This window comes from Podarcis erhardii (assembly GCF_964252035.2).
Source record: "Podarcis erhardii genome assembly, chromosome: 12".
In the NCBI taxonomy this organism is placed as follows: domain Eukaryota; kingdom Metazoa; phylum Chordata; class Lepidosauria; order Squamata; family Lacertidae; genus Podarcis; species Podarcis erhardii.
Window position 1 is genome coordinate 3,546,343 of NC_138513.1, and position 25,348 is coordinate 3,571,690.

The 25,348-nt window shown below is 45.9% G+C and overlaps 1 protein-coding gene across 2 annotated transcripts in view; it reads left to right on the forward strand.

Annotated features, from left to right (window-relative positions):
* Positions 1-22,735, forward strand: part of SETD2 (SET domain containing 2, histone lysine methyltransferase) — a 93,984-nt gene extending 71,249 nt beyond the window's left edge. The window contains exons 15-22 of one of the 2 annotated variants that reach the window (XM_081834119.1): positions 1,688-1,856; positions 6,425-7,103; positions 9,436-9,570; positions 10,303-10,442; positions 13,267-13,378; positions 16,459-16,539; positions 17,603-17,704; positions 21,867-22,735. In XM_081834119.1, coding sequence (XP_081690245.1) covers positions 1,688-1,856; positions 6,425-7,103; positions 9,436-9,570; positions 10,303-10,442; positions 13,267-13,378; positions 16,459-16,539; positions 17,603-17,704; positions 21,867-22,028 — 1,580 coding nt within the window. In that variant the 3' untranslated portion in view covers positions 22,029-22,735. Of the gene's footprint in view, positions 1-1,687; positions 1,857-6,424; positions 7,104-9,435; positions 9,571-10,302; positions 10,443-13,266; positions 13,379-16,458; positions 16,540-17,602; positions 17,705-21,866 lie in introns of those variants that run through there. The other variant, XR_014150077.1, reaches the window with a different exon arrangement.
* Positions 22,736-25,348: the final 2,613 nt, after the last annotated feature.

A 25,348-nucleotide genomic window follows, 5' to 3' on the forward strand; every position in this document is an offset into this window, starting at 1 on the left:
GGAAAAGACCCTGATGTTGGGAAAGATGCACAAGGAGAAGGGGACAACAGAAGACGAGATGGTTGGACAGTGTTCTCAAAGATATGAACATGAGTTTGACCAAACTGCGGGAGGCAATGGAAGACAGGAGTGCCTGGTGTGCTCTGGTCCAGGGGGTCACGAAGAGGCCGACACGACTAAACAACAACAACAAAGAAATACTGCAAGCGTACCTCCAGTTTATCGCAGCTTCAGATCTGCAAGTTCTGCCCAAAAAGTTGAGGCTTCGTGGCCTAAATGGAGGCAGGAGCCTGGGAATCAAACTTGAGTTAAAACAAAATACAGTGGTGCCCCGCAAGACGAACGCCTCGCAAGACGGAAAACCCGCTAGACGAAAGGGTTTTCCGTTTTGGAGGCACTTCGCAAAACGAATTTCCCTATGGGCTTGGTTCGCAAGACGAAAATGTCTTGCGAGTTCCTGCGGGTTTTTTTCCTTTCCCCCCCTTTTTCTAAGCCGCTTATCAGCTGATCTGCTAAGCCGCTAATAGCGCTAATCCGCTAAGCCATCAATGGGCTTGCTTCGCAAGATGAAGAAACCGCTAGACGAAGAGAATCGCAGAACGGATTCTTTTCGTCTTGCGAGGCACCACTGTATTTTATAGTATCAATTGACCACAAAACCATGGTTTATCATAATAGAAACAAGCTGAAGCAAGCCTCAGACTTGCTAAAGCCTGTGCTGTTCCTTTTCAATGTAGCTGCAAGGCATTTGTAAGCTTTTTAAAGATTTAACTGCAGCTTCTCCTTTTGTCCTTACTTCACAAGCTGCTCTAAATCTCAACTACGATTTGTTTGAATCAAACCCACTTCAAATGGACAAAACGATAAGCTGAGGTTATTCAAGAACAGAAGCAAAAGCCTTCAAACTCCTTGTGGCTACACCAAAGGAGAATGAGGTGAGCCCGAGGCTTGCTGTGGTTTATCATGATGTCTGAACCACAGTCGTTTTCTTAAGCAGGTAAACAGGAATTTTAAAAGTAGAGCTGTATTATGAGGATTTTAAAAAAATAAATCAAATCCTCTTGTAGATCTAAAATACTAACAGGAACAATCCACCCAGTGTTACGCACTTCAGTATTGCACAAAGTTCATTCAAATAAGAGTTTAGCATTCTGAAATTGGCACTTAAAATGGCTTAAGTTTGGCAGGATCGTACCCTGTACAGATAACTTTCCTGAAGTGGCTAGGAAATCTTATCTAGGGAATCTTTTTTTTCTGGGCAGATCTTTCACCACTGGTGGTTGACATATAAGCCACGCTAGCCCATTATGTTAAGATAAAGTATTGGGATAAAAACAAAGAGGGAAAGGATTTGCTGAAATATCTAATTGAACTAGAATACAAAAAAGGGAGGTGTGAGGAGGTCAAGGAAATAAGCAAATGGAAAATAAGTTATGGGAAGGTTTGATTTGTTTTTCTTTTTCTTTTTCTTTTTTCCCCCTCTTAATTGCTTGTATTTTTCTGTTTTGGTTTTTTTTTGTTTTTTGTTTTTTTTTTTTTTTTAAATCTTGCTTGTCTGTATTCATGGTTTTGTTTTTTCTGTTTAATCTAGTGTTTTCTTTTGTAATTTTTAAAATTGGAATAAATATTTTTTTTTTAAAAAAAAGACATATAAGCCACGCTAACAACTTCTGCCTGTTTTTGACAGCGGATCGTGGGAGAGAGTCAGCAGGCCGAGACCCAGCCGCTGCCCCAAAAAACCTGAGCAGAGAACGAGACCCCGAAAGGCAAAGTCAGAGCAAGGAAAAGAAAAAACGCAGAGATTCTTTGTCACCCCCGTCGGCATATGAACGAGGCACCAAACGACCAGATGACAGGCAAGTTGTTTTCTTCTTTTTAAACGTCTCCAGATAAAGGCTTGGGGTTCTGAGCTTCCTGGTTTGAAATCATCAAGTGATAATAACAGAGAGTGGTTTAATTAGATGATCTGTGCTTCTTCTCCAAAGACTATCAATAATGGCTCACATAGAGCCCAGCCTTGATGAACAAAGCTTATCTATTGTTTTGTGCAATATCTTGTTTGAAGATCCATTCTAGACATTGGTCAGCGATGTCTGATGTGGCTTTCCAAACTATGGTTTTTCAAACTCTACATGTCAGCCTTTTCATAACTCCACCCCGCATGGAGGCTCCCTCAATCCCCCCCCCCATATAATTTTTATTAATTTCTTTTTTAACACAATATTTCCAACATATCAATAACAAACAAAAAAAGCCTCTTTGCTCTACTGAGCTTGTGACTTCCCTCCATCCCTTCAGCTAGTATTTTGTTTTCAAGTCTTTATATCACACTTTCTATCTTCAACCTCTGACCTTTTTATCCTTATCTCATTGGTCTAGAAAGTTTTCAAGTTTTTCGTTGCAGGATTTATTTCAATCCCGCTAGTGTCTTCACATTTTTACAATAATTACTCATATACTCAGTCAATTTACTCCAGTATCTTTGAAATTTTTGGCCGGCTTGGTTCCGGAATCTGCTTGTCACCTTGGCTAATTCCACATATTCCATCATCTTCGTCTGCCACTCCTCAATCGTTGGTAGTTCCTGTATTTTCCACCTTTGGGCTAATAAAGTTATTGCCGCCGTTGTGCCGTACGTAAATAGTCTTTGATCTTCTTTTCAATTTCTTCTCCCATCAAACCCAGCAAAAATGCTTCTGGTTTTTTGGGGGAAGGTATATCTGAACATCTTTTAAAACTCATTATAGATCAGTTCCCAAAATGCTTTTACTTTATCACATTCCCACCACATATGATAAAAATCTCCGTCTTTCTCTTTACATTTCCAACGTAGTTTATTCTTCATCCTATACATTTTGGCCAGTTTCACTGGTGTCAAATACCACCCGTACATCGTTTTCATTACATTCTCTTTTAAGGCCATACAAACAGTGAATTTTAAGCTTTCATTCCACAGTTTTGACCAAGATTCAACCGAATTATTAGAAAGCAAAGTAAAATTGTTATCAAAAATGTATGATTTGTTGTTAGAATGGTATACAAAGGATGAAGCGACTAAACAAGTTGTGATAAAATGGGCTATTGACTTTGGGTATAATATTGAATTTGAATTCTTTTTGTCACCATTGAATATATTATTTACATGAGGCTGCCTCAATCTTGGGGCACTGATTGCACAGGAAATAAATCTGTTTTGCCCAGGTTTTGTTTTGTTTTTTAAAAAAACCTGGTTTGGGGCTATAAATGGATGTTGACCTATTTAGCACAACTTATTCTGCTTGTTCTGTTAATCATGAGAATGGGCAAGGAGATCTCGAAGAGACTGGGCCCCTGTAAATTCTATTTCCTACCCACATTCCCTTCCTCCAAAGCTTAGATTTCACCATGCATTGCCCATTTATTTTCACACTTGTCTTTCCAAACCGTTAAGGCCTAGAAATTTACTATTAAAACCTCTCAATGCTCAGGTCCCTGATTCTGAACATGTCCAGAATCCTGTTTTTTATGCACATCCTTGGTCGCAATGGGTCATCCTTTCTTCCACTCCCAATTCTTCTTAATGTCTAATTGCATTGTTTGCATTAGCAATATCTCTCTCCCCCCCCCCTTATTTTTTAAAAAAATATTTTTTTGAAGAGTTTGGTGGGTGGTTGTTGTTTTTTACTACTGAGTCTCCATAAGCCTAGAAGAATATTTATTGTCTCTGCAACATACTTTTTGAAATATAAACAGACAACATTTTAAAATAATAATAATAATTTATTATTTGTACCCCACCCATCTGGCTGGGTTTCCCTCCACTCTGGGCGGCTTCCAACAAAGATTAAAAATGCATTAAAATGTCACACATTAAAAACTTCCCTGAACAGAAATGCAAAGCAAGTGGAGCTGATTAAGAAGCCAATGACTATACAAAAGTCCTCACATTTTCCAAATAATACCATTTAGTGTGCTTTTCCTTGGCTTAATGCTTGTTTTCCCACCAAGTTGAAGTGGAAATGAAGAACTTGTGATTTGGTTTGGGGTTTGTTTTGGCATCGGTCGTGGTTGCTTTGCGTTGCTGGTAGCAAAAGAGAACCCATTTTCAAGTTGAGAGCGGAAGAGGGCAAGGAGCAAAATGAATCTCTGCCTGGGCTGGGCTGCAGCAAAGACATTAGGGGAAAATCTCCTCCATCCCTCCCATTTTTCCACTCCTCTGCAAGGCTTAGGGAGGTAACAAGACAATTAAAAATGAATGTGAAATTGAATCTGAACAAAGCAGTTAAAAGTGGCTAGGTCCCTGTTCCTGCAGTTGGTTTCATTTCAGCACCTGATGGTGATGGTGATGATGTTGTTCTTCCTCCCTGTAATGGTTATATGGGGTTGCTCGTGCGTAAGTTGCCGCCACTCCTGGCTAGGTAAGCCTGGTTAAACCTTTCCTGGCTGGACAGCCCTTCACTTCGTGGCTGTTCAGTCGCTAGCAGAATCCGTCAGTGGGCGTTTCTTAAACTTCTTAAAGCACAGAAGCTCTTTGACGCCAAGTCTCCTCCTACTCTCCCTGCGCGGAAATCTTCTGCGCAGGGTGGGTGTGGGCAGAGGAGGACCTGTGCTCTCCCCGAAGAGTCCTGGAGACCCCTCTCCGATTCCCCCATCCGCCCCCCTTTATCCCTGGTGTTACGCTGATTTCCTTCCCCAGCCGATGAGTTCCCTCTCTCCCTGCTTGGCCCTTCTCCGGCATCGCTTGGGAGCCCTGTCCAGTTCCCTGACACTCCCAAAGGATGCCAGTTCCTGATTTCAGGCTTCCCATAGACACCAAGGCACCCACTGTAAGAACATGATGCAAGACTAGACAGGCCCTTTGGCTTTATCCAGCAGCCTAAAGTCTTGCCTAAGGCCCCAATCCTCAGCTGTGTGTGTTGGGCAGGGGGTTATTGGTTTGGTTTGTTCCTGCTTTTATTATGCATTTTGTTTTTTTAACTTCTATTTCTATGCTGCCAACTGCCCTGAGATCCTCGGATGAAGGGCAGTATGCAAACTTTAATAATAACAATAATAATAACAATAATAATAATAATAATAATAATAATAATAATAATAATAATAATGAATTCACAGCCAGCCACAATGCCATGCTGGCATTTACCTGCTTACCCCAGGCTAATAGCCATGGGATCATAGCAGTGGCAGCTAATTATTATTATTATTATTATTATTATTATTATTATTATTAATACCCCGCCCTTCCGGTTTAAAAACCGGGCTCAGGGCGGCTAACAACAAGTCTAAAACACTTAATTGTAAAAGCAACATAAAATACAGTATAAAAACATGAATAACAATAAAATTCAAATTTCAGAAATCAATTTAGGGGAAATCCATCTAATAAGCATTAGATAATCCCCAGGGCTAGCTGACTGAATTAGTCCTACTTGGGCCAGCGAGGAGGCCAGGGGAAAATTAGCTGTGGGGTTTCAGAGCGGGTGATCTTCATAAAAGGGGGGGGGGAGGGGGGAAGAGAAGGAAAATAAAAGACCAGGCTGAATTCAAATTAAAGGCCAGGCAGAATAGCTCTGTCTTACAGGCCTGACGGAAGAGGTTCAATCCTACAGGGCCCTAGTGTCCTGGGACAGAGCATTCCACCAGGTCGGAGCCATCACTGAGAAGGCCCTGGCCCTGGGGGAGGATAGTCTGACTTCCTTTTTTTTTATTTTTAATGATATTTATTAGAAGTTTCAAAAATTACAAAAAAGCAAAAGAGAGAACAAAAAATTAACAAAACATACATAACAGTACATCAAAAAAGAAAAAAAAGAAATACATAAAAACCAATACACCAATAACAATAAAAAAACACACACATCCAATATTCCACATCTCCATCCTTCATTTACTTGTTTCATCGACCTCCTCACACCTCCCTTTTTGTATTCTAGTTTAGTTATTTGTTTCAGCAAATTCTTTCCATCTTTCTCAATTTTTATTGAATAATTTGTCTTAACATTCTAACCTATTAGTTAACTCAGCAAATCCTTTCCATCTTTCACTATATTCTGTCATTCAATTTACCTTAATTTATTTTAACCTTATCTTTCTATAAAATACCTTAAAGCTTAAAACTTAATATTTATTTGTACATAATTCCTTATATCATTTCTACTAAAGCCAAATATTTTCATTCCAACATTTTCCTAATGCTCATTAATTTTACACTAATTCCCAATATAAGTAAAAACATTTCTTCCAGTCTTCCTCCAGCATCTCTTCTTCCTGGTCTCGGGTTATGTCAGTCCTTACTGTCAGTTGATAGTCTGACTTCCTTAGGGCCCGGGACCTCTAAACTATTATTATTCATGGACCTTAAGGTCCTCTGCGGGGCAGACCAGGAGACCATTAGGAACGTGGAGGCCAGGATTGTTTGACACTCCCTTCGTCTCCTCTCCCCCAGATACGACACACCAGCCACCACCTCCAAGAAGAAAGTCCGGATCAAGGACCGCAACAAGCTGTCCACGGAGGAACGCCGGAAGCTCTTTGAGCAGGAGGTTGCGCAGCGCGAGGCCCAGAAGCAGCAGCAGCAGCAGTTGCAAACCCTTGGGATGGCCTCCCCTCTTCCCTACGACTCCCTGGGCTACAGCGTTGCACACCAGACCTTCATGGGCTACCCGCCCGGCTACCCCATGCAGGCCTACGTGGACCCCAGCAACCCCAATGCCGGAAAGGTGCTTCTCCCCACCCCAAGCATGGACCCCATGTGCTCCCCGGCCGCCTACGAGCACCCTCAGACTTTGGTCGGGCATACGATCGAGCCGGCCCTGGCCGCCCCTCAGCCGGTGCCCGTCGTTCAGCACGTAGCAGCAGGCACCCTGGAGGTGTCCGCTCCGCAGTACGTAACGCAGGGCGACCCGGTGGTCCACCAGGAGCAGAGCGTCGCGGTCTTGCCGGTGCCGGCCCCAGTGCAAGGACAGAGCTATGGAGTCTGGGATTCCAGCCAGCAGACCGTAGCAGTGCAGCCGCCCTATTCTCCAGCCCAGTCCCAGCCAGCCATCTACTACCAAGGGCAGGCCTGCCAGGCTGTTTATGGAGTCGCGTCGCCCTACTCGCAGACCACGCCACCCATCGTGCAGGTAAATCGCGCAGTGTGCAATGGCCCCAAGTGATTTTGGTTTTTTTGACACAACCTTCACAAAGGTGTGCTCTCCAAGGCTTAAGAAGTACAGTGGTCCATTGCATTTTGGGAAACAGGGTTTTTTGTTTTACATGCTCCATTCCTTACTCACTACTCAGTAAAGTTGGGCAGGGATCTCCTTGCACTTGATCCAGAAGCTGCAGTTAGTGCAGAATACTGCAGCACAATTGCTGGCAGGAGCGAGGCCTTGTCAGCGCATCATACCTCTGCTCGGAGATCTGCACTTGTAGCCAATTGGCTACCAGGCCAAATTCAAGATATTACTGTTGGTATGTAAAGCCCTTAAGAACTTGGGACCGGTTTACCACATGTGCCCACATGTGCCCTGCAGAATTGGCACTGCTATGTGTGCCACATAATACTCGTTCTGTGTTTGTAAGAATTCAGCCTTTTAGTGTGGCGCTGCCTGCGTATTGAGAACTCCTTGTCTGTCGAGAGCACAGTTAATGAGAACGCTGTTCTGCTTTCGGCATCTGCTAAAAATGTTGTTTAGCCAAGCCTACCCAGGTGCTTAGAAAGTTGGTGTCATTTTAATCTGCTTTAGTATCTTAACTTTTGTATGTTTTAAAATATGATTGTGGATTTCACACACACACACACCCTTGATTTTACTGTTTGTCCTTCGTAATCCACTTTGAGGGTTTTTTACGGACAAGCAGTACTGTATTTTTCGCTCTATAGGACGCACTTTCCCCCCTCCAAAAATGAAGGGGAAATGTGTGTGCGTCCTATGGGGCGAATGCAGGCTTTCGCTGAAGCCTGGAGAGCGAGAGGGGTCGGTGCGTGCCGACCCCTCTCGCTCTCCAGGATTCAGGAAGCTATCCGCAAGCCTTCGGAGCCCGGCGGGAGTTCCCCCCGCGCTCCAAAGGCTTGCGGATAGCAGCCTGAAGCCCGGGGAGCGCAGTGCCAACTCCTGCTGCGCTCCCCGGGCTTCAGGCAGCTATCCGCAAACCTTTGGAGTGCTCCCCCAGCCTGCAAGCTCCGAGAGTGGCAGCAAGGCTGTGTGCAACCTTGCCGCCGCTCCCAGACCTGTTCTGTGGTCGGGGAAAGCTCGGGCTTCCCCCGCCCCAGCCCCGCGGCTAAAATCAAAGCCAAGACAGCGAGCGGGATCCATCCCGCTCGCTGTCTTGCCTTCTGCCAAAGCTGTGCGCAGCCTCTCCCGGCTGGAGAGGTTGTGCGTGGCTAAAGATGGATCCCGCTGGCTCTCTTGGTTTCTTTTCTCTTTGGGGCTGGGGGGGGCCAATAATTTTTTTCCCCTTTATTCCCCCCCAAAAAAAAAACTAGGTGTGCCCTATGGCCCAGTGCGCCCTATGGAGCGAAAAATACGGTATATAAATTTTATGAAATAAATAAACAAATATCTACTGCCCGCCTGCCAGAGAGAAGTGGAAATTGGCAAGGGAAGAGATCTGTGAGCCCATAGCCTCTCTGTCCCCCTGGCACCTTAGTAAGCCTATGTGCCTGCAGTTTAATAGGTTCATCAGGAACTTCTAGGGTGCAAGAAGCATAGTAACTATATAATTGCAATGGGGTAGAACTTCAGCCTCAGCAACTGACTGTGGCAACTGACTTCTATTAATCTGAAATAGCTGTTTTGCCTTATGCTGTCTACAGCATAAAAGGACTATACATTTGGGTGTCTGGTCTGCACAAGCATTGTAGCTTCTTGGGCTTCTTTGCAATGCTCAGTTTCTCAATGCAAGAGGTACATTGTGTTGCCTAGAAGCCATTTCCTCTGCCCTGGAAGTCCTGCTCCAACTCTCTATTTTTAATAGCTGGTTGCTGATACTCAGTGATGGGTAAGCATTTTGCACATGCTTGACCTCAAACTATTCTTTAGCTTTTCTGATTTAGTATCCTTGTCACAACAGTGCCTGAGATTGCAGCTGCTGATGCTAAAAAAATGGTGGAATGCAGCTCTGCCAAGTATCTGTTAAATCTTTCTAGTGGAAATACAGGACTACTCTTTTTTTTTTTTTGACGGAGGCAATGTTATTGGGTTGTTGTTTTTATTTTGATTATATTGTGGTTTTTATGTTAATCCTTTCTGTGAACCACCCTGAGACCTCCAGGTATAGGGTGAATTCAATGAATAAATATGAATATGAATTCAATTAATAATAATAAATCAATAGAAATTGTTACAGTGCAGTATGGAAGACACCCAGCTGGTTGTCTCAAAGAAGCTGTTGTTTTCTCCTCCCCTCCTTCAGAAGCACTAGTGGGGTTCTCCAAGTAATTTTCCCACTGCTCTCTTGTTTTCTCCCTAGAGCTATGCACAGCCAGGTCTCCAGTATATCCAGGGGCAGCAGATTTACACTGCTCATCCCCAGGGCGTTGTGGTGCAGCCTACGACAGCAGTGACAACTATTGTAGCCACAGGACAGCCCCCGCCTATACAGCAGGTAAGGTTTAGGGAGTGTAGTCTTCTTGGACTTGTAGAAGGGCCTCCTCTTAGCCGATCAGAATGAACCTTCGCAAAACCTTCCGCTCTCACAAGTTGCAGATGAAAGAGATTAGGTCCAGTTGTTCAAGTGAAATGCCTATTTGGAAATCTGACATCATTTGTGCAATGCAGGAATGAAAAACGCAGTTCTCAGTGTCTTGGCCTGTGATCTGTTTTCTCCAATATAACACAACCTTTCTCTGGGCGTGTGTTTAAAAACTTTAGCAGATTTAATTACCAAAAGTAGAAGAAGATGCATAAAACTTGGCTTGTGAATGACATGTGTGCGCGATTTCCTGCGTTTTCCTAATCAAAATGCTTTCTGCATAGGAAGAGTGCAGCCTAGTGGCTCTGACTCTGTTTTATAAAAGTAAGAGGAAGGCAGTGAGTTGAAAGATTATGGCCAGTTTGTTCTCAAATATAGCGCTTCACATCAATGTCACTATTTCTGAATCCTTAGAGTATCACTATTCAAAGAGGGGGTTTTTTAAATATACAAATGTTCTGAAAAATTATCGGACAGGACAATAGCAGAAGATTCAAGGTTAATCAGGAATGGATTGTGGTCCTTACCTCGTTTAAGAAAATGCATCACTTCTCTCCTTTTTCTTGATGTGTTTGGCCCTCCTTCAGTTCCCTTGCTACAGATCAGTATTTTTCATGTTTTCTCTCCTTGTCTCGCCCCTTCCAGCCAGAGCTGGTGGTCACCAACAACCTCTTGGACCTGCCCCCTCCATCTCCTCCCAAACCCAAAACCATTGTCCTCCCTCCGAACTGGAAAACCGCCCGGGATCCTGAGGGGAAGATCTACTACTATCACGTGGCCACCAGGTTAGCGACCTCTTCCTGTTTGTTCTGCTATTTATGCCTGCAGCAACCTGTTGTTCTCTTTTTTTAAAATGTCTGTTGTTTTGGGTATTTCACATGCTGGGAGGGATCTGGGTGCACAGAAACCTGAGCTGAGCGAACTGAGCGGATAGGGAATCACTTTCTGAATGAAACGCTCAGCTCAGTGAAACACCATCATTTGAAAATGTAAGGCACATCTTATACGGTGGCTTTGAGGGGTCGTAAAACAAAAATCTGCTCTTTTCCCCTTATGGGGTATCCAAGAGCCCATATAGAGTCCTTACGTAGGTTCCCTATTGGTAGGAGAAAATAACAGAGGCCACCCAGAGAATATTGAGAAGCAAAGCAACTAGTAAGCCTGATCTGTATTGATCTGTTGCAACAGGGTCCTCACTCACCACAATGCAGGAAAGGAGGAGGAACCCAGAACAATGGCGCGCAAGGCCTTATATGGACATTTTAAATTCCCTGCCCTGGAGCTCAAGACCACCCCCCAGATGCATCATAACTACATCACAGAAAAGGCCATCTAAAACAGAAATTTGAATAAAATAAAAAAATTCCTTCCAGTGGCACCTTAAAGACCAACTAAGTTAGTTCTAGGTATGAGCTTTCGTGTGCATGCACACTTCTTCAGATACCAGATAAATTTGAATGTTGTTTATCTCCTGTCTGGCAGGTTACTTGACTGGATTGCCTGGGGAGCCTGGTCAGTCTTTTGTAATGATAAATACTTAGTTCCTGGGCCAGGTCACAGGCTCATACCCTATTCATATCTTAAATGTGCCCTTAAGACAGGATTTGTGAAGGAAAAGACAGTGGGGAGGCTTTTCCATTTTCCTTTGAGCTTGCAGAGAAAACATTTGCTCAGTTTGGGAATCAAAATGGTTCCAGTTCGGTCTTCCTGTGCTGATCTATGTACGTGCTTGGTTGGTACACTTATGAACATTTAACATATATCTAGGACTTCAAAATTCCTATCACAGAGGCAAGGAGGAGGAGACCCGCAGCCTGTTGACCTTGAAGCCCCTCAACCCACAGGCACCTGCGACTTTGCCCCTGCCTGTTCTGTAGTGCACACAGCATTGATTGTGGGGTCAGCGCAACCTTTGTGGCAGGAAGTGCAAGGTGTCTGGTTTGTTCAGCCAAATTAAGAGCATTAGAACTCCCCTTTTTTTAAGTACTTGCCACACTATCTTTTGGCCTGCTGTGCTCAGATACAGATACATTTTTTTTAGGTCAGAGACCTGAAGCTTTAATCAGAAACCTTCCTTATAGCAGCATTCACATCCCACTACAGGTCATCTTGCTGAGAGGCAGCTGGTTTCAAGGCTGGTATTCACCGATAACTTTACAGTCATACCTCTGGTTAAAGATGCTTCAGGTTGCATTTTTTTCAGGTTATGGACTGCCGAAACCCAGAAGTACCGGAATGGGTTACTTCCGGATTTCAGTGGTTGCGCAGAAGCACTAAACCGCTCTGCACATGCGCAGAAGCGCTGAATTGTGAACACTGTGGGTCGCAACCCGAGCATCACCTGTCTTTTGTTCCTTAGGCCACTTCTTCCCTTAGAATTGGTGCTAACCACTGTTGAACATGTGCATTAAGAGAAACCAGATATTCAGACATCTAGCGCTAGCTAGCTTTTTATGCTTTGAGGATCCGTTGTAGGAAAGAGCACTTCCGAGCTCCTCCAGAAACCCCTTCGGGACAGGATTTCCATTGAGAATTCAAACCTTGGCTGATCCTTACAGCTGGCAACCAGTGATGGAGGGTGTCATCATGGCGCTCAGGGCGCGGACATGTGCAATGGGGCATTCACCAGCAGCTCGGGGAGGGTGGCGTGAGAAGGATGCAGCAGCCATGGGCCCTTCGATCTCAGCCTCGCCCTCGCTTTGTGCCGGCTGGAAGGGGGATGTGAGGGTGATGCAGCAGGGCAGGCACACACCCTTCCAATCCCTCTGATTGGGGTTCCTGGAAGGGTGCAGGGCTGCTGCGTCTCTTCATGCTGCTTTGCGAGGCTGGAGTGTAGGATCAGACCCGCAAAGCCTGCATGAGGAGCAAAATGCGACCGGGGCAACAGCTCCCCTGGCCCTGCCCAAGCTACACCTTTGCTGTGGTCTCCTGATTGTCTTTGGGGTCAGAGAAGTCTTTCTTGTTCATGGATCATGGTCTCCTTTCTGTAGGCACCACTGTCTTGCCAGAGTGGTGCATGCTCTGGTTATCTCCCGCTTGGACTACTGCAATGCGCTCTACGTGGGGCTACCTTTGAAGGTGACCCGGAAACTAGAACTAATCCAGAACGCGGCAGCTAGACTGGTGACTGGGAGCGGCCGCCGGGACCACATAACACTGGTTCTGAGAGATCTGCATTGGCTCCCAGTACGTTTCTGAGCACAATTCAAAGTGTTGGTGCTGACCTTGAAAGCCCTAAATGGCCTCGGTCCTGTATACCCGAAGGAGCATCTCCACCCCCATCCTTCAGCCTGGACACTGAGGTCCAGCTCCAAGGGCCTTCTGGTGGTTCCCTCATTGCAAGAAGTGAGGTTACAGGGAACCAGGCAGAGGGCCTTCTCGGTAGTGGCACCCGCCTGTGGAACGCCCTCCCTTCAGATGTGAAGGAAATGAGCAGCTATCTTGTCTTTAGAAGACATCTGAAGGCAGCCCTGTTTAGGGAAGTTTTTAATATTTAATGCTGTATTGTTTTTAACACTCGATTGGGAGCCGCCCAGAATGGCTGGGGAAACTCAGCCAGATGGGCGGGGTATAAATAATAAACTATTACTATTATTATTATTATTATAGGCAAACCCAGTGGGACCCTCCAAACTGGGACAGTCCGGAAGATGATGCCAGCCTTGAGCACGAAGCTGAAATGGATCTTGGAACCCCAACTTACGACGAAAACCCCATGAAGGTAGTTCACCTGACTGGCGGGTGAAACTACCTGCATAGTAGTAACTCGGCTTGTTCCTAGCAAACTAAGGATAAGTATAGGTTCCTAGCTCAAAAGGTGATTTATCTCCTCCAGACATGGAAAATGAATTTAAGCTTTCTAATAGGCCACAGAGCTGATCTGCCCAGACCGGTTGCATAAACCTCCAGACAAAAGGTAGTATAGAACTATAGTTGCACGTGATAATTGTAATGTGTCGAGCCCTGTTGGTTCTCAGGTGGCAAACCAGAATCTGCTCGTGGCTAGAGGTATACCTGCAAGCCATGGTGCTGTTGCTTCAGCTCTGACAGCCTCTGCACCAGGAGGCTGGAGTGCTGAATGAATGGAAAATGAGAGAAATAATCAGGAATCAAACAACGCCCCCCCCCCCCAAAAAAATTAAAGAGTGGGAATGCTATGGAGGGTACTTAAAAAAAAAACATTGCTCCCAAATAAAATACTTGGTGTGCTTCGATTAATTTTTGCAAATTGCAAGACAGATGGATAATGTAATGTATATAATGCTGATGATTGATAAGGTGAAAAAGAACGCAGTTTTTTAAAAAAAGGAAGAAAGGAGCCGTAGTGAGGTAGACAGAAGTCATATTAGAAAAGTAGAAGATTATTTATTTACGACTTAAAGGTATGGAGATTTATGGTAATAGAATGTGGGAAAATGACTCTTATTATTAGTTCGCGAATTTTATCGTGGCACCGAAACAGGAGTTAGAGTGGGCTTAAGGGGAAGCTTATCAGAACCATTCAAGACATCAAAAGGCATGAAACAAGGCTGCATATTGGCTCCCACACCTTTTAACTTTTATGATATGGTGCCACATCTAACATAAGTGCAATCCTCCGCTCCATCAGTTAGTAATAGGAAGATATCCTGTCTGCTGTACGCCAGTGATATGGTGCTTCTATCACCCTCTTGATTAGGTCTTAAAAATCTGCTCACAGCTTTTAGCTCATATTGCACGCAAGAAGAGCTTGGTGTGAATTACTCCAAAACCAAAATTTTGGTCTTTGGGAAGCATAGCCCCAGATATACAGTGGTACCTCAGGTTAAGTACTTAATTCGTTCTGGAGGTCCGTACTTAACCTGAAACTGTTCTTAACCTGAAGCACCACTTTAGCTAATGGGGCCTCCTGCTGCCGCTGCGCCGCTGGAGCATGATTTCTGTTCTCATCCTGAAGCAAAGTTCTTAACCTGAAGCACACTTTCTGGGTTAGCGGAGTCTGTAACCTGAAGCGTATGTAACCCGAGGTACCACTGTAAATGGAAAATGGGCCAGTAGAATCTGGAGCAGATACGCTCCTTTAGATATCTGGGTGTTCTTTTCACTGAGACACTATCATGGAAGGGACACATCGAGGTTGCGAAACTCAAAGCGCAGAAAGCTTGTGGGGCACTAATGAAATTCTCTTTTATGCTGAGTGGCCAGTTATTAGAACCTGTGCCGAAAATCTTCGCCAGTAAAGTGGTTTCCCAAATGCTGTATGGAGTCGTGATATGGGGCATGGACCCAAATGCTAACAAAGCCTTAGAAATAGTGCGGAACGAATTTCTCAGGAAAGTGCTCTTGCTCTCCAATGGGACCCCAGCTTTGGGGGGGGGGGCGGGAATTAAGCTTCCTTTTCATTGAGCAGTTAATAGAGTCCTGGAGATCCGGTTTCAGTTTTGTGGTTCAAGGGCTTGTCAGACCTATGAGCAAAGTGCTGGAGGCCGGAGACCAGGACCCACTTTGAACGCAGCCACAGGCTTGCTGGATGGCGTTGGGCACCTCTCTCAGCCTCTAGTCCACTCCATTTATTTACAAGATTGATAGCATAAGATGTTGAGAAATACCTTCTGAAAGTGATAGTAAATAACGAACAGGGAGGGGGCGTCAGGTGGACTAAATTGGCTTTCCCTAAACCAATGGATGCCCTTCAGCAGGCTTTGGTTGAAAGCTCCCATCATTCCTAGCTATGGGACATGCTTGCTTTGGCTCGAGAGAGTTGTAATCGAAAGCTGCTGGAGGGAGACGAGGTTGGAGGAGGCTGAGTCAGGTGGTCTTTGGGATCCATTGCGACTATATGATTCTGTATTGATAAAACACCAAAATGTTCAGAAGAACTGGAAAAAAACCTTTTGTTGTGGAATAGTTTAAACCTGACGATCCAGAAAAAGCAAATGTCTTAAATGGGAAATCACTAGGAAACTGAAAGGTTTCCTGCAGAATTCAATAAGCATTTCAAATCTCAAATTTGTAGAGTCTATTTTGGACCCGTTTCAGCAACAGGCACTACTTCAGACTCTTGAGAAACTGCTCTAAGACTTTTTGCTCCCCAAACTTGGCAAGAATGCCGTACAGCTGAAACAAACCAAATTACTCCCCTTACATCTGTTTGTTTTCCCTGCTGTCTATTTTTGACTGCAAGCTGTTTGGTGGCAAGGACTTGTCTGCCTTTACCTATGCAACTTTGCAAGATCCCGTGGACTCAGCTGGTGCCGTGTAAATATGTGAGAAACATATTTGCATGCCTCGTGGCAATGTAAGGCTGTCCATAGATACATAATTGTAGAATAAATTAAAGCACCTTAAATTAAGCAGAATTCATTCCTCTCATCAGTGCTGAGTAGCAAAATTATCTGTGCATTTGTTAAAAGTCTGTGGTTTGAGTCAGCACCTTGTTTTCTGTCACTGGGCCCCTCAAACCAGCTCTGATCCCACCAGCTACTAATCTTTCATAACCTGGGATCCAATCCAGCATGACAGATCTGGCAAGGGAGGTCTGAGGATTCCTTTCTGAGCTGGACCCGCTTCTCAACATGCTCCCCTAAAATAACGCGACCTCATCATGCAAAGTGTGAGTCTGAATGTTCTGAATTCCCAGGGCAGGTGTCTCCAAATTTCTCTCTGTCTCAGCTGACTTGTAACAGAGATCTGCTCCAGTCTTTTGCTGCCTAGGCTAAGAAGGGAAAGAACACACAGGGTACCACATGCATTTCATTCTCTCCGTGAAATGAAACCGGCACCTCCCAAAATGAATCTTCTATCCTTTCTGTCTCTTTGCAGTCTTCCAAAAAACCCAAAACGGCAGAAGCAGACACTTCCAGTGAGCTGGCAAAGAAGAGCAAGGAAGTTTTTCGAAAGGAGGTAAGGTCCAGCTTTGGAGTGGGCAAAGCTTTTGCTCCTCCTCTGGGGCTGAGTTAAGTGGTGCTGCATTGGGTGGGTTCCTCTAGCACCCTTTGAATTAGTGGGTGTTTGAGAAAGATCCAGAGTAGTGCCAGATTAAGGGGTGGTAGTCAACAAAGTTTTACTTTGAGTAGGCCAGTTGAAATTAGTAAACATGACTAAGGGCTGTTAATCGCAATGGGTCTACTCTGAGTAACACTTGGTTTGATAACTCCCAAACATTCTTGCAGTGATTAGCAACTTGTCCTGGACCAAGTTTCCAAATGTTACACAGTTGTGCCTTGGTTGTTGAACGTCTTGGTACTCGTACGTTTCAGCTCCCAAACGATGGAAACCCGGAAGTGGTTTTTGAATGTTTTTTTTGGAAGCCGAACGTCCGATGCAGCTTCTTCTATTTTTTCCGGCGCTCCTGCACAATTGGGAGCTGTGCCTTGGTTTCAGAACGTTTCGGAAGTTGAACGGACTTCGCATTCTGTTCGAAAACCAAGATATGACTGTAACCAGAGCCAGGGCTTTTTCAGCCGTGGCCCCGATCTGGTGGAACGCTCTGTCACAAGAGACCAGGGCCTGCGGGATTTGACATCTTTCCACAGGGCCTGCAAGCCAGAGCTGTTCCGCCTGGCCTTTGGCCAAGGCACAGCCTGACCCCCTCCTTTGGTAATTCTTCACAGAACTCTAGCCCAATGGTTGCCATCAATTTGATTTGAACTGATTTTATAATGAATTGATTTTAGAATGCTGTATTATTTTATTGTTGTTAGCCGCTCTGAGCCCGGCTTTAGCTGGGGTGGGCGGGATATAAATAAAATTTTATTATTATTATTATTTATTATTATTACTGAGAAGATGTTTCAGGAAGGTTTTTGCTCATGCACCCCAACAGCTCCTGCACACACTTTCTCCCTCCCTCCATCCATCCCTCCCCCAGCCCAGCCCAGCCCCCCCTTCTCTTGCTGAATTAGGGAGAAATTGTCAGTGGCTCTAACTAAGGATTGTCATTTAACATTCCCCCCTTTTTTTCCAGATGTCTCAGTTCATCGTGCAATGCCTGAACCCCTACCGCAAACCAGACTGCAAAGTTGGGCGGATAACCACAACCGAAGATTTCAAGCACCTTGCACGGAAGGTATGGCATGGCTTTTCCTCGATCTCCGTTCACACTCGAGCTGCCGGTGACGCCGGCCAAGCTGAGGCCAGGAAATGAGCTTTAAGGGGAAGGAAGCCTGTAAGGGGGGGGGGGGGAACCTGGGTTAAAAGCAGAAGATTTCCTGGATTATCCTTCCTTTGAAGGCCTGACCTTGGGAATACTGGAGGGACCTTTTTGCTTCAGGGGTGCCTCACAGGATTGGACATTTGCTCCCATTTCCCCCAGGGGCCTCTCTAGGTCCCTAGACAAATCAATGAGGAGCATGTTCACAAGTTTGCATCGGGAGGAGCTACCGCCGATGAAACTCCTCTGGCTCAGAAAGCGATTCCGTTTCTCCCTGATTTGCAGCGGGTGGGAATCATTTCCAAGGCAAGAGCGATTTGCAGGAATCCACCTGGCTGCTTGCAAGCCCAGATGATTGCAGAGACTCGCTTGCTGAGGCTTGAGTTGCGGATGGGATGGAAAAAGCCGGGGCAGGCAGGCGGAAAAGTGCCTTATGTGTGGGGGCCGGAGAGAGGGGAAAGAAACTCGGTGTGCCTTTGAGCTTGAAGAGTGGAAATGGGAACTGTGTGTGCCAGCAGACCATTTGGAGACAAAGTGCTGCCTTTGAAGCCCGTGCCAAGTTTCCTCTTCTGTAAGAGGACCTGCACGAGGCCCTCTCTCTCTTGCGCTCTCTCGCTCAGCCAGCACCTCTGTTCCCAGAGTCAGCAGCCCCAGGGTGGTGTTGAAGATACCCTGGGCAGCTGGGGGCCTGCACTTGACCACAGCCTCTCCTGCTGCTGACCAGAGCGGCTGGCTTGGCTTGCGGCTGTCAGGATCCTGCTCTGGAAGGGGGAAATGGCAGAAAAGGTCCCTCCAGCCATCAAGCAACGTGAGGTAGTGTGGCATAGTGGTTGGGCTAGGACCTGGGAGACCCAGGCAACTGGCGGAGGAAGAGGCGTGTGATGGGAGCACATCACCCCTGGCAGCACAATCCCAGCACGGTGCCATCGCGGCTGCCCACCTGTGCTGGGCGCCATGCCCCTACGAGTGGCACACCACACCCCCGGGACGCACGCCAGCCCCACCCCGCCTGCTCTCCACCCTCCAGTGCCAGAGCATGAAGCTCCGCCACTGACCCAGGATTCAAATCCTCACTCAGCTGTGAAAGTCACTGGGTGGCATTGGGCCAGTTACCATCTCTCAGCCGAACCTACCTTGCAGGGTTACTGCAAGGATAAAATGGGGGCAACAGGGACCACACACCGTATTTTTCGCTCCATAAGACACACTTTTTTCCTCCTAAAAAGTAAGGGGAAATGTCTGTGCGTCTTATGGAGCAAATGTGTGGTCGATCGCTGGCTCCCTTTCCGGCCTTGCCCCCTTGCCCAGGCCTCTATCTGTCTGGAAACTGTAGAAACGGCTCCCTTTCCTTTCCTAAAGAAGCTGCAGAACTGTGAGTTGAACCCCATAAAAACAGGATTTTTTTCCCTTTGCAAAGTAAGCTCAACAACTTTGAGCTGATCCTCAAAAAAGGGGGCTTTTCCCCTTTGCAAAAGAAGCTGCACAACTGTGAGCTGATCCCCCCCAAAACGGGGCTTTCCCCCTTTCCTCCTCTAAAAACTAGGTGCGTCTTATGGAGCGAAAAATACAGTACACCACCCTGAGCTCCTTTGGAAGAAAAAGGTGATATATAAATGTAATAAAATTAATAATAAAAATTAACTGGTAGACTAAAATAACAAAAACAGCCGAGCAGTTTAAATGCAATCAATAAATATCAATCAATCAAATATCGAGCATTTTCTGATTTCTTTCCCCCTGGATAGAGCTGGATCTTGACCCTTACCTGGCTCTGAGGAGGACCACACTTTTTAAAAATAAAATTGGGACACACAAAGCAGCTTACAAAAAAGCAGTGCAAAAGAACAATAGAACAAAGGGCTATTGTTTTTTAAGAAGTGGGTGGTGCCCAACATCAGTCCTGCTCCGAGTAGACCCATTGAAACCAGGTGACTTAATTTCATTTATTTCAGTGGGGCTGCTCTGAGTTATGACTGGTGCTAAAGGCACTGCAGCAGTACGGATAATTAGGAAGAAGAAAGATTAAAATAGGGAGGATTCTCTACCCTGTTGGTGGAAGACCCAAGTGTGCAGGTGGCTTGGCAGATGTTTCTGAGTCACAAGAGGGGTGCCAGTACAGAGAAGGCCCTGTTCTGTGTCCCATCAGCAGTGGGGAAAGAGCCCCTTTTGCAAGGGGTGATGAGCATCCCTGGCATCACCCTTTTCAGTGATGGCTCTGACTTGGTGGAATGCTCTGTCCCATGAGACTAGGGCCCTTCAGGATTTAATCTCCTTCCGTCGGGCCTGTAAGACAGAGCTATTCCGCCTGGCCTTTAATTTGAATTTAGCCTGATCTTTTATTTCCCTTCTCTTTCCTCCCCCTCCCCTTTTATGAAGATCACCCGCTCTGAGACCCCACAGCTAATTCTCCCCTGGCCTCCTCGCTGGTCCAAGTAGGACTAATTCAGCCAGCTAGCTCTGGTGATCATCTAATGTTTATTAGATGGATTTCCCCTAAATTGATTTCTGAACTTTGAATTTTATTGTTATTTGTTTTTTATACTGTATTTTATGCTGCTTTTACAATTAAGTGTTTTGGATTTGTTGTTAGCCGCCCTGAGCCTGGTTTTTGAACCAGGAAGGGCGGGGTATAAATGCAAATTTATTATTATTATTAAGCACATCCTGTTCTCCGTAACACTGACTAATGTTTGCTTCTCAGCTTTCTTTCTTTTTTTTAATAATATTTATTCAACTTTTGAAGATTACAAAGAGAAAAAACAAAAAACAAAAAAGAGAAAAATAAAAAGACAGAAAAAATACAAGCAATTAAAAAAAAAAAAACAGATCAAACCTTTACATAACTTTCTTTCCTTTGCTTATTTCCTTGACCTCCTCACACCTCCCTTTTTTGTATTCTAGTTCAATTAGATATTTCAGCAAATCCTTTCCAGCTTTGTTTTTATCCTATTAATTTATCTTAATATACTGTAATTTTACATTCTCGTCTTTCACCAATTAACAAATCCATTTTTACCTAATCCTTTATATCATTTCTGCTAAAACCACATCACTTCATTCCAACATCCTTCTAACATTCCTTAATTTTGCAATGCTTCTGTAGATAAACTTTAAATTTTTTCCAGTCTTCTTCCACCGACTCTTCACCTTGGTCTCGGATTCTGCCAGTCATTTCCGCCAGTTCCATATAGTCCATCACTTTCATTTGCTTCTCAGCTTTCATAGAAACATGGAATCGTGTCATTGAAATAAACCCCCAAGGGGCCCAGCCCCATTGAATGCAGGAGTCACAGCTTAATAATCCCTGATAGCTGGCCATCCAACCTCTGTTTTAAAAACCTCCAACAAAGGCGAGTCAGTCGCCTTAACAACAAAGAGACTTGTGGCGCTTTAAATTTATCACAACTTAAGCTTTCACAGGGACGCGGGTGGCGCTGTGGGTTAAACCATAGAGCCTAGGACTTGCCGATCAGAAGGTCGGCGGTTCGAATCCCCGCCACGGGGTGAGCTCCCGTTGCTCGGTCCCTGCTCCTGCCCACCTAGCAGTTCAAAAGCACGTCAAAGTGCAAGTAGATAAATAGGTACCACTCCGACGGGAAGGTAAACGGTGTTTCCGTGTGCTGCTCTGGTTCGCCAGAAGCGGCTTAGTCATACTGGCCACATGTACGCCGGCTCCCTCGGCCAATAAAGCAAGATGAGCGCCGCAACCCCAGAGTCGGCCATGACTGGACCTAATGGTCAGGGGTCCCTTTACCTTTTTAAGCTTTCATAGACTAGAGTTCTGTTCCTCAGATGCAGCATCCTTACAAACGCCCAACGCTCTTTTTATTTCTAAAATCTTGCTCACATTTGCAGTGATGAGACTCAGCTGACGGAGCTTTCCCCTTGAACCTGGGTGGCATGAAAGGGAGCAGGTTTTCTGAAGCCCCCCTTGAGCGAGGGGTCTTGTTTTGCCTTGATTCCCCCTCCCCAGCACAATTCCGCCTTTGCAGAGAGCTGCCCCCAGCTTTCACCAGTGGATCCCTACAATCTCCTTAACCCGCCCTCTCTGTCTGTTTCCTCTTCTCCTCTCCCGCAGCTGACCCACGGAGTCATGAACAAGGAGCTGAAGTACTGCAAAAACCCTGAGGACCTTGAGTGCAACGAGAACGTGAAACACAAGACGAAGGAGTACATCAAGAAATACATGCAGAAATTTGGGTCCGTTTACAAGCCCAAAGAGGACACGGACTTGGAGTAGCAGTCGCGGCAGTAAAGGCATCTTTGCTTCCAATCTAGGAGCTCCCCTAACAAGGACACTTCTTATTTTCCTTTTGTTTTCCACAGGATTTCCGGCTCTCAATCTCTCTCGATCTTTCCAAGTTGGGTTTGAGGAGGCCAGGCAGAAACTGCAGTGTGTGTGTGTAGGGGGGGAGAAACTTAACTCGCACAAACACACCCACCCCATGGTACAGTTGTGACTCACTCACCCCATCGTTCGTTCCCTCTCTGCAAGGAAAGCCGGAACTTCTGGTCCGTTTGGTGCTGTTTTAGCGCAACAAACTCGAAAGCGCGTCTCGTCTCTCCCCCACGAGATCTGTATCATATTTTAACGTATATGTGAATATATTGAGTTCTCCCACCCCCTGCCCGCCCCCCTTTAGCCCGAAACGTGTTGATATCATGGGAACACTTTGTAAGAATAGTTTTGAGAAAGGGGTGGGGTGGGGGTTTTTTTTGTTTTGTTTGTTTCCGTTTCCCTTTCTTTTTTTTTTGGTTCTCTGCAAGGTTACTCTGTTATCATGTAAATATTTGCGAACAGGCTGCCTCAGGGTTTCTGGCAAGCCGTGTGCTATGTTGATAAGATTGATTTTACTGCTTAAATCATTTTACTTTATCCAATTTTTACTGAAGTTTTTATGTAAAAGAAAAAAATTAAAAAATGGAATAAAACGGCAATGAAAGAACGACGGCCACTCTTGGGTTTTCATGCGGCGTTTGGAAAAAAAAGTGGTGTCTTTTTCCACAGTGGAAGTTTATGATCCTTGAGACGACTTTTACCTTAGCCTTAAAGAAAATAGGAGGCAAGATTCACCAGCGAACGCCCTGTGTGAGCACTTCCACAGCGAGGCTGTTCCACCCACCCCCTGAAATAGGTTCTGGGCATAACTGCCGACCGTCCCTTATTTGGCGGGAAAGTCCCTTATCCCAGCGCTGTGTCCCGCTGCTGTCCCTTATTGATGATGTCCCTTAAATTTCCCGGGTTTCAAAGGAAGCAGCTCCTCTCCCTCTCTCCCTGCCGGCCAGGGAGGAAGGAGGCTCCAACTGTGTTGCTTGGCTGCGTTGCTCACCCAATAAGGAGTCTGAGAACGACTGGGGGTGGAGCTTGCATGCCTTGTGCTGATCAAATTGGCCGCGTTGCCTGGGGACTCGCCTTTGCTCAGCGCTTCCCAGCGGAGAGGTGATGGTGGTTTTCCTTGCTGCATCCCCTTTGCCGGGTTGGTGCGCTATGGGAACCACCGCTTGGGGCTTCGTTTGGCTGCTGGCTGGGCTTTCTGCCTTTGGCTCGGAGGGGCTCAGAAGTTGAACATACCTGTGCTCTGAAAATCCCTTATTTTGACTGATGATCCCTTATTTTCGAAGCTGCTGGTCCCTTATTTTCAAATCTGTAAGTTGACAGCTATGGTTCTGGGGCTGTCGGGAGAATTCCCCCAGTACAGTTTGTGAGGGGCAGGGGGAAGGTTGTCATTCTGTCTGGCAGACTGATACATGCTTGTACAGATGGGACATTCAACATAACCAGATGTCAAATTCCACCCTAGGCGTCTAGTCCTCATGCTACATCACATTCCTGGGAAATGTCGTTTGCTGATGGGAATTGTGGCTCTGCGAGGACAGAACTACAGTTCCCAAAATTCTCTGGGGAAAGCCGCTTGCTTTAAATGCATGCTGTAGTTACGACCCAAGATCTGGAAGCTGCTGCTTCTTTGGCGAACCCTTGTAGCCGAGTAAGATTGTCTTCCATAAACACGGATTTAACAATGAGTCCGTAAGTGACTGTGGAGGTCAATTCTGGATCCACACGTCCTTCCACGGTGTGGATTTGCCAAGCGTGCCTTCCTCTTAGCACGTTTCTCCCTTGCGTCCTGAGTTTGAGTGTCTTCAAAGCCCATGACACCTTGGGTAAAGGCTGTTCTCCACCTGGAGCGCTCGCAGGCCAGTGTTTTTTATGGGCTTGCTTAGAAAAGGAAGGGCCCTCTCCTCTGTTTCTGTACATCATCCCCTGCTAGAGGCAAATGTCCCAAGTCACACCGACTGTCAAATGCATTTTAAAACTGGAAAGTACATTTCCCCCTTCTCCTTACCTGCAAAGGTATTAGATTGAGACACGTGGTGGGGGCAGGTAGCGCAAATAACTAGTTTCTAGGCTTCAGCAGTGTTTAGTGAAGGCAGGGAGAAGAAAAGGCAGCAAGGGATGGGAGAGGAAAATAAGTCATTTGCTAAAAGAGGCTGCCGGATCAAGCCATCTAGTTTAGCATCCTGTTCTCAAAGAGGCCGACCAGATGGGGAACCCACAAGCAGGATTCGAACACAAAAGCCCTCTCCCCTCTTGAGGTTTCCAGCAAGGGGTCTTCAAAAGCATGGTTGCCTCTCACTGTGGAGGCAGTCCAGAACCATCATGTCTAGTAGCCATTGGTGATGTTTTGTTGTTGTTTAGTCGTGTCTGACTCTTTGTGACCCCATGGACCAGAGCACGCCAGGCACTCCTGTCTTCCACTGCCTCCCACAGTTTGGTCAAACTCATGCTGGTAGCTTCGAGAACACTGTCCCGCCATCTCGTCCTCTGTCGTCCCCTTCTCCTTGTGCCCTCAATCTTTCCCAACATCATTGCGTGCCGATGTGTTCTAGTATTTTGTGCGTGGTGGGGTGGTGGATTTTCCTGCAAGGCAAGGCCCGGGGAGAAGGGGTGGGGAATTGGCTGTCCTGGCTGAAACAGGAATATTAAGAGGCCTGCTTTCTGCAGCAACTCAGCAAACATTGCCTACCCTGCTCATAGAATCAGTATCATGGAGTTGGAAGGGACCCAAAATAAGAAGAGGCTGTTGGATCAGGCCAATGACCCATCTAGTCCAGCATCCTGATGGGTCATTGGCCAGCCTGATGCCCATCATGGGAAACCTACAAGCAGGATTCAAACACAGGGCACACACTCCCCTCCTGCGGTTTCCAGCTACTGGTCTTCAGAAGCATTACTGCGTGAAGGCAGAGCATAGTCATCCTGGCTAATAGCCATCAAATTCGTCCAGTCCTCTTAAAGCCATCCAAGTTTCTGGTCCTCCCTGTCTCCTGGGGGAGTGAGTTCCAATTTCCTGCAGTCGCTGGATATCCCAGCTTCTGCTTAAAAACCTCCAGTACAGTTGAGTCCTCAACTCCCAAGTACAGTGGTACCTTGGTTCTCAAACACCGAAAACCTGGAAGTAAATGTTCCATTGTTTGAACGTTTTTTGGAAGCCAAACGTCCGATGCGGCTGTTGGCTATTGTTTCCGGGGCACTTGCACCAATTAGAAGCCGCACCTTGG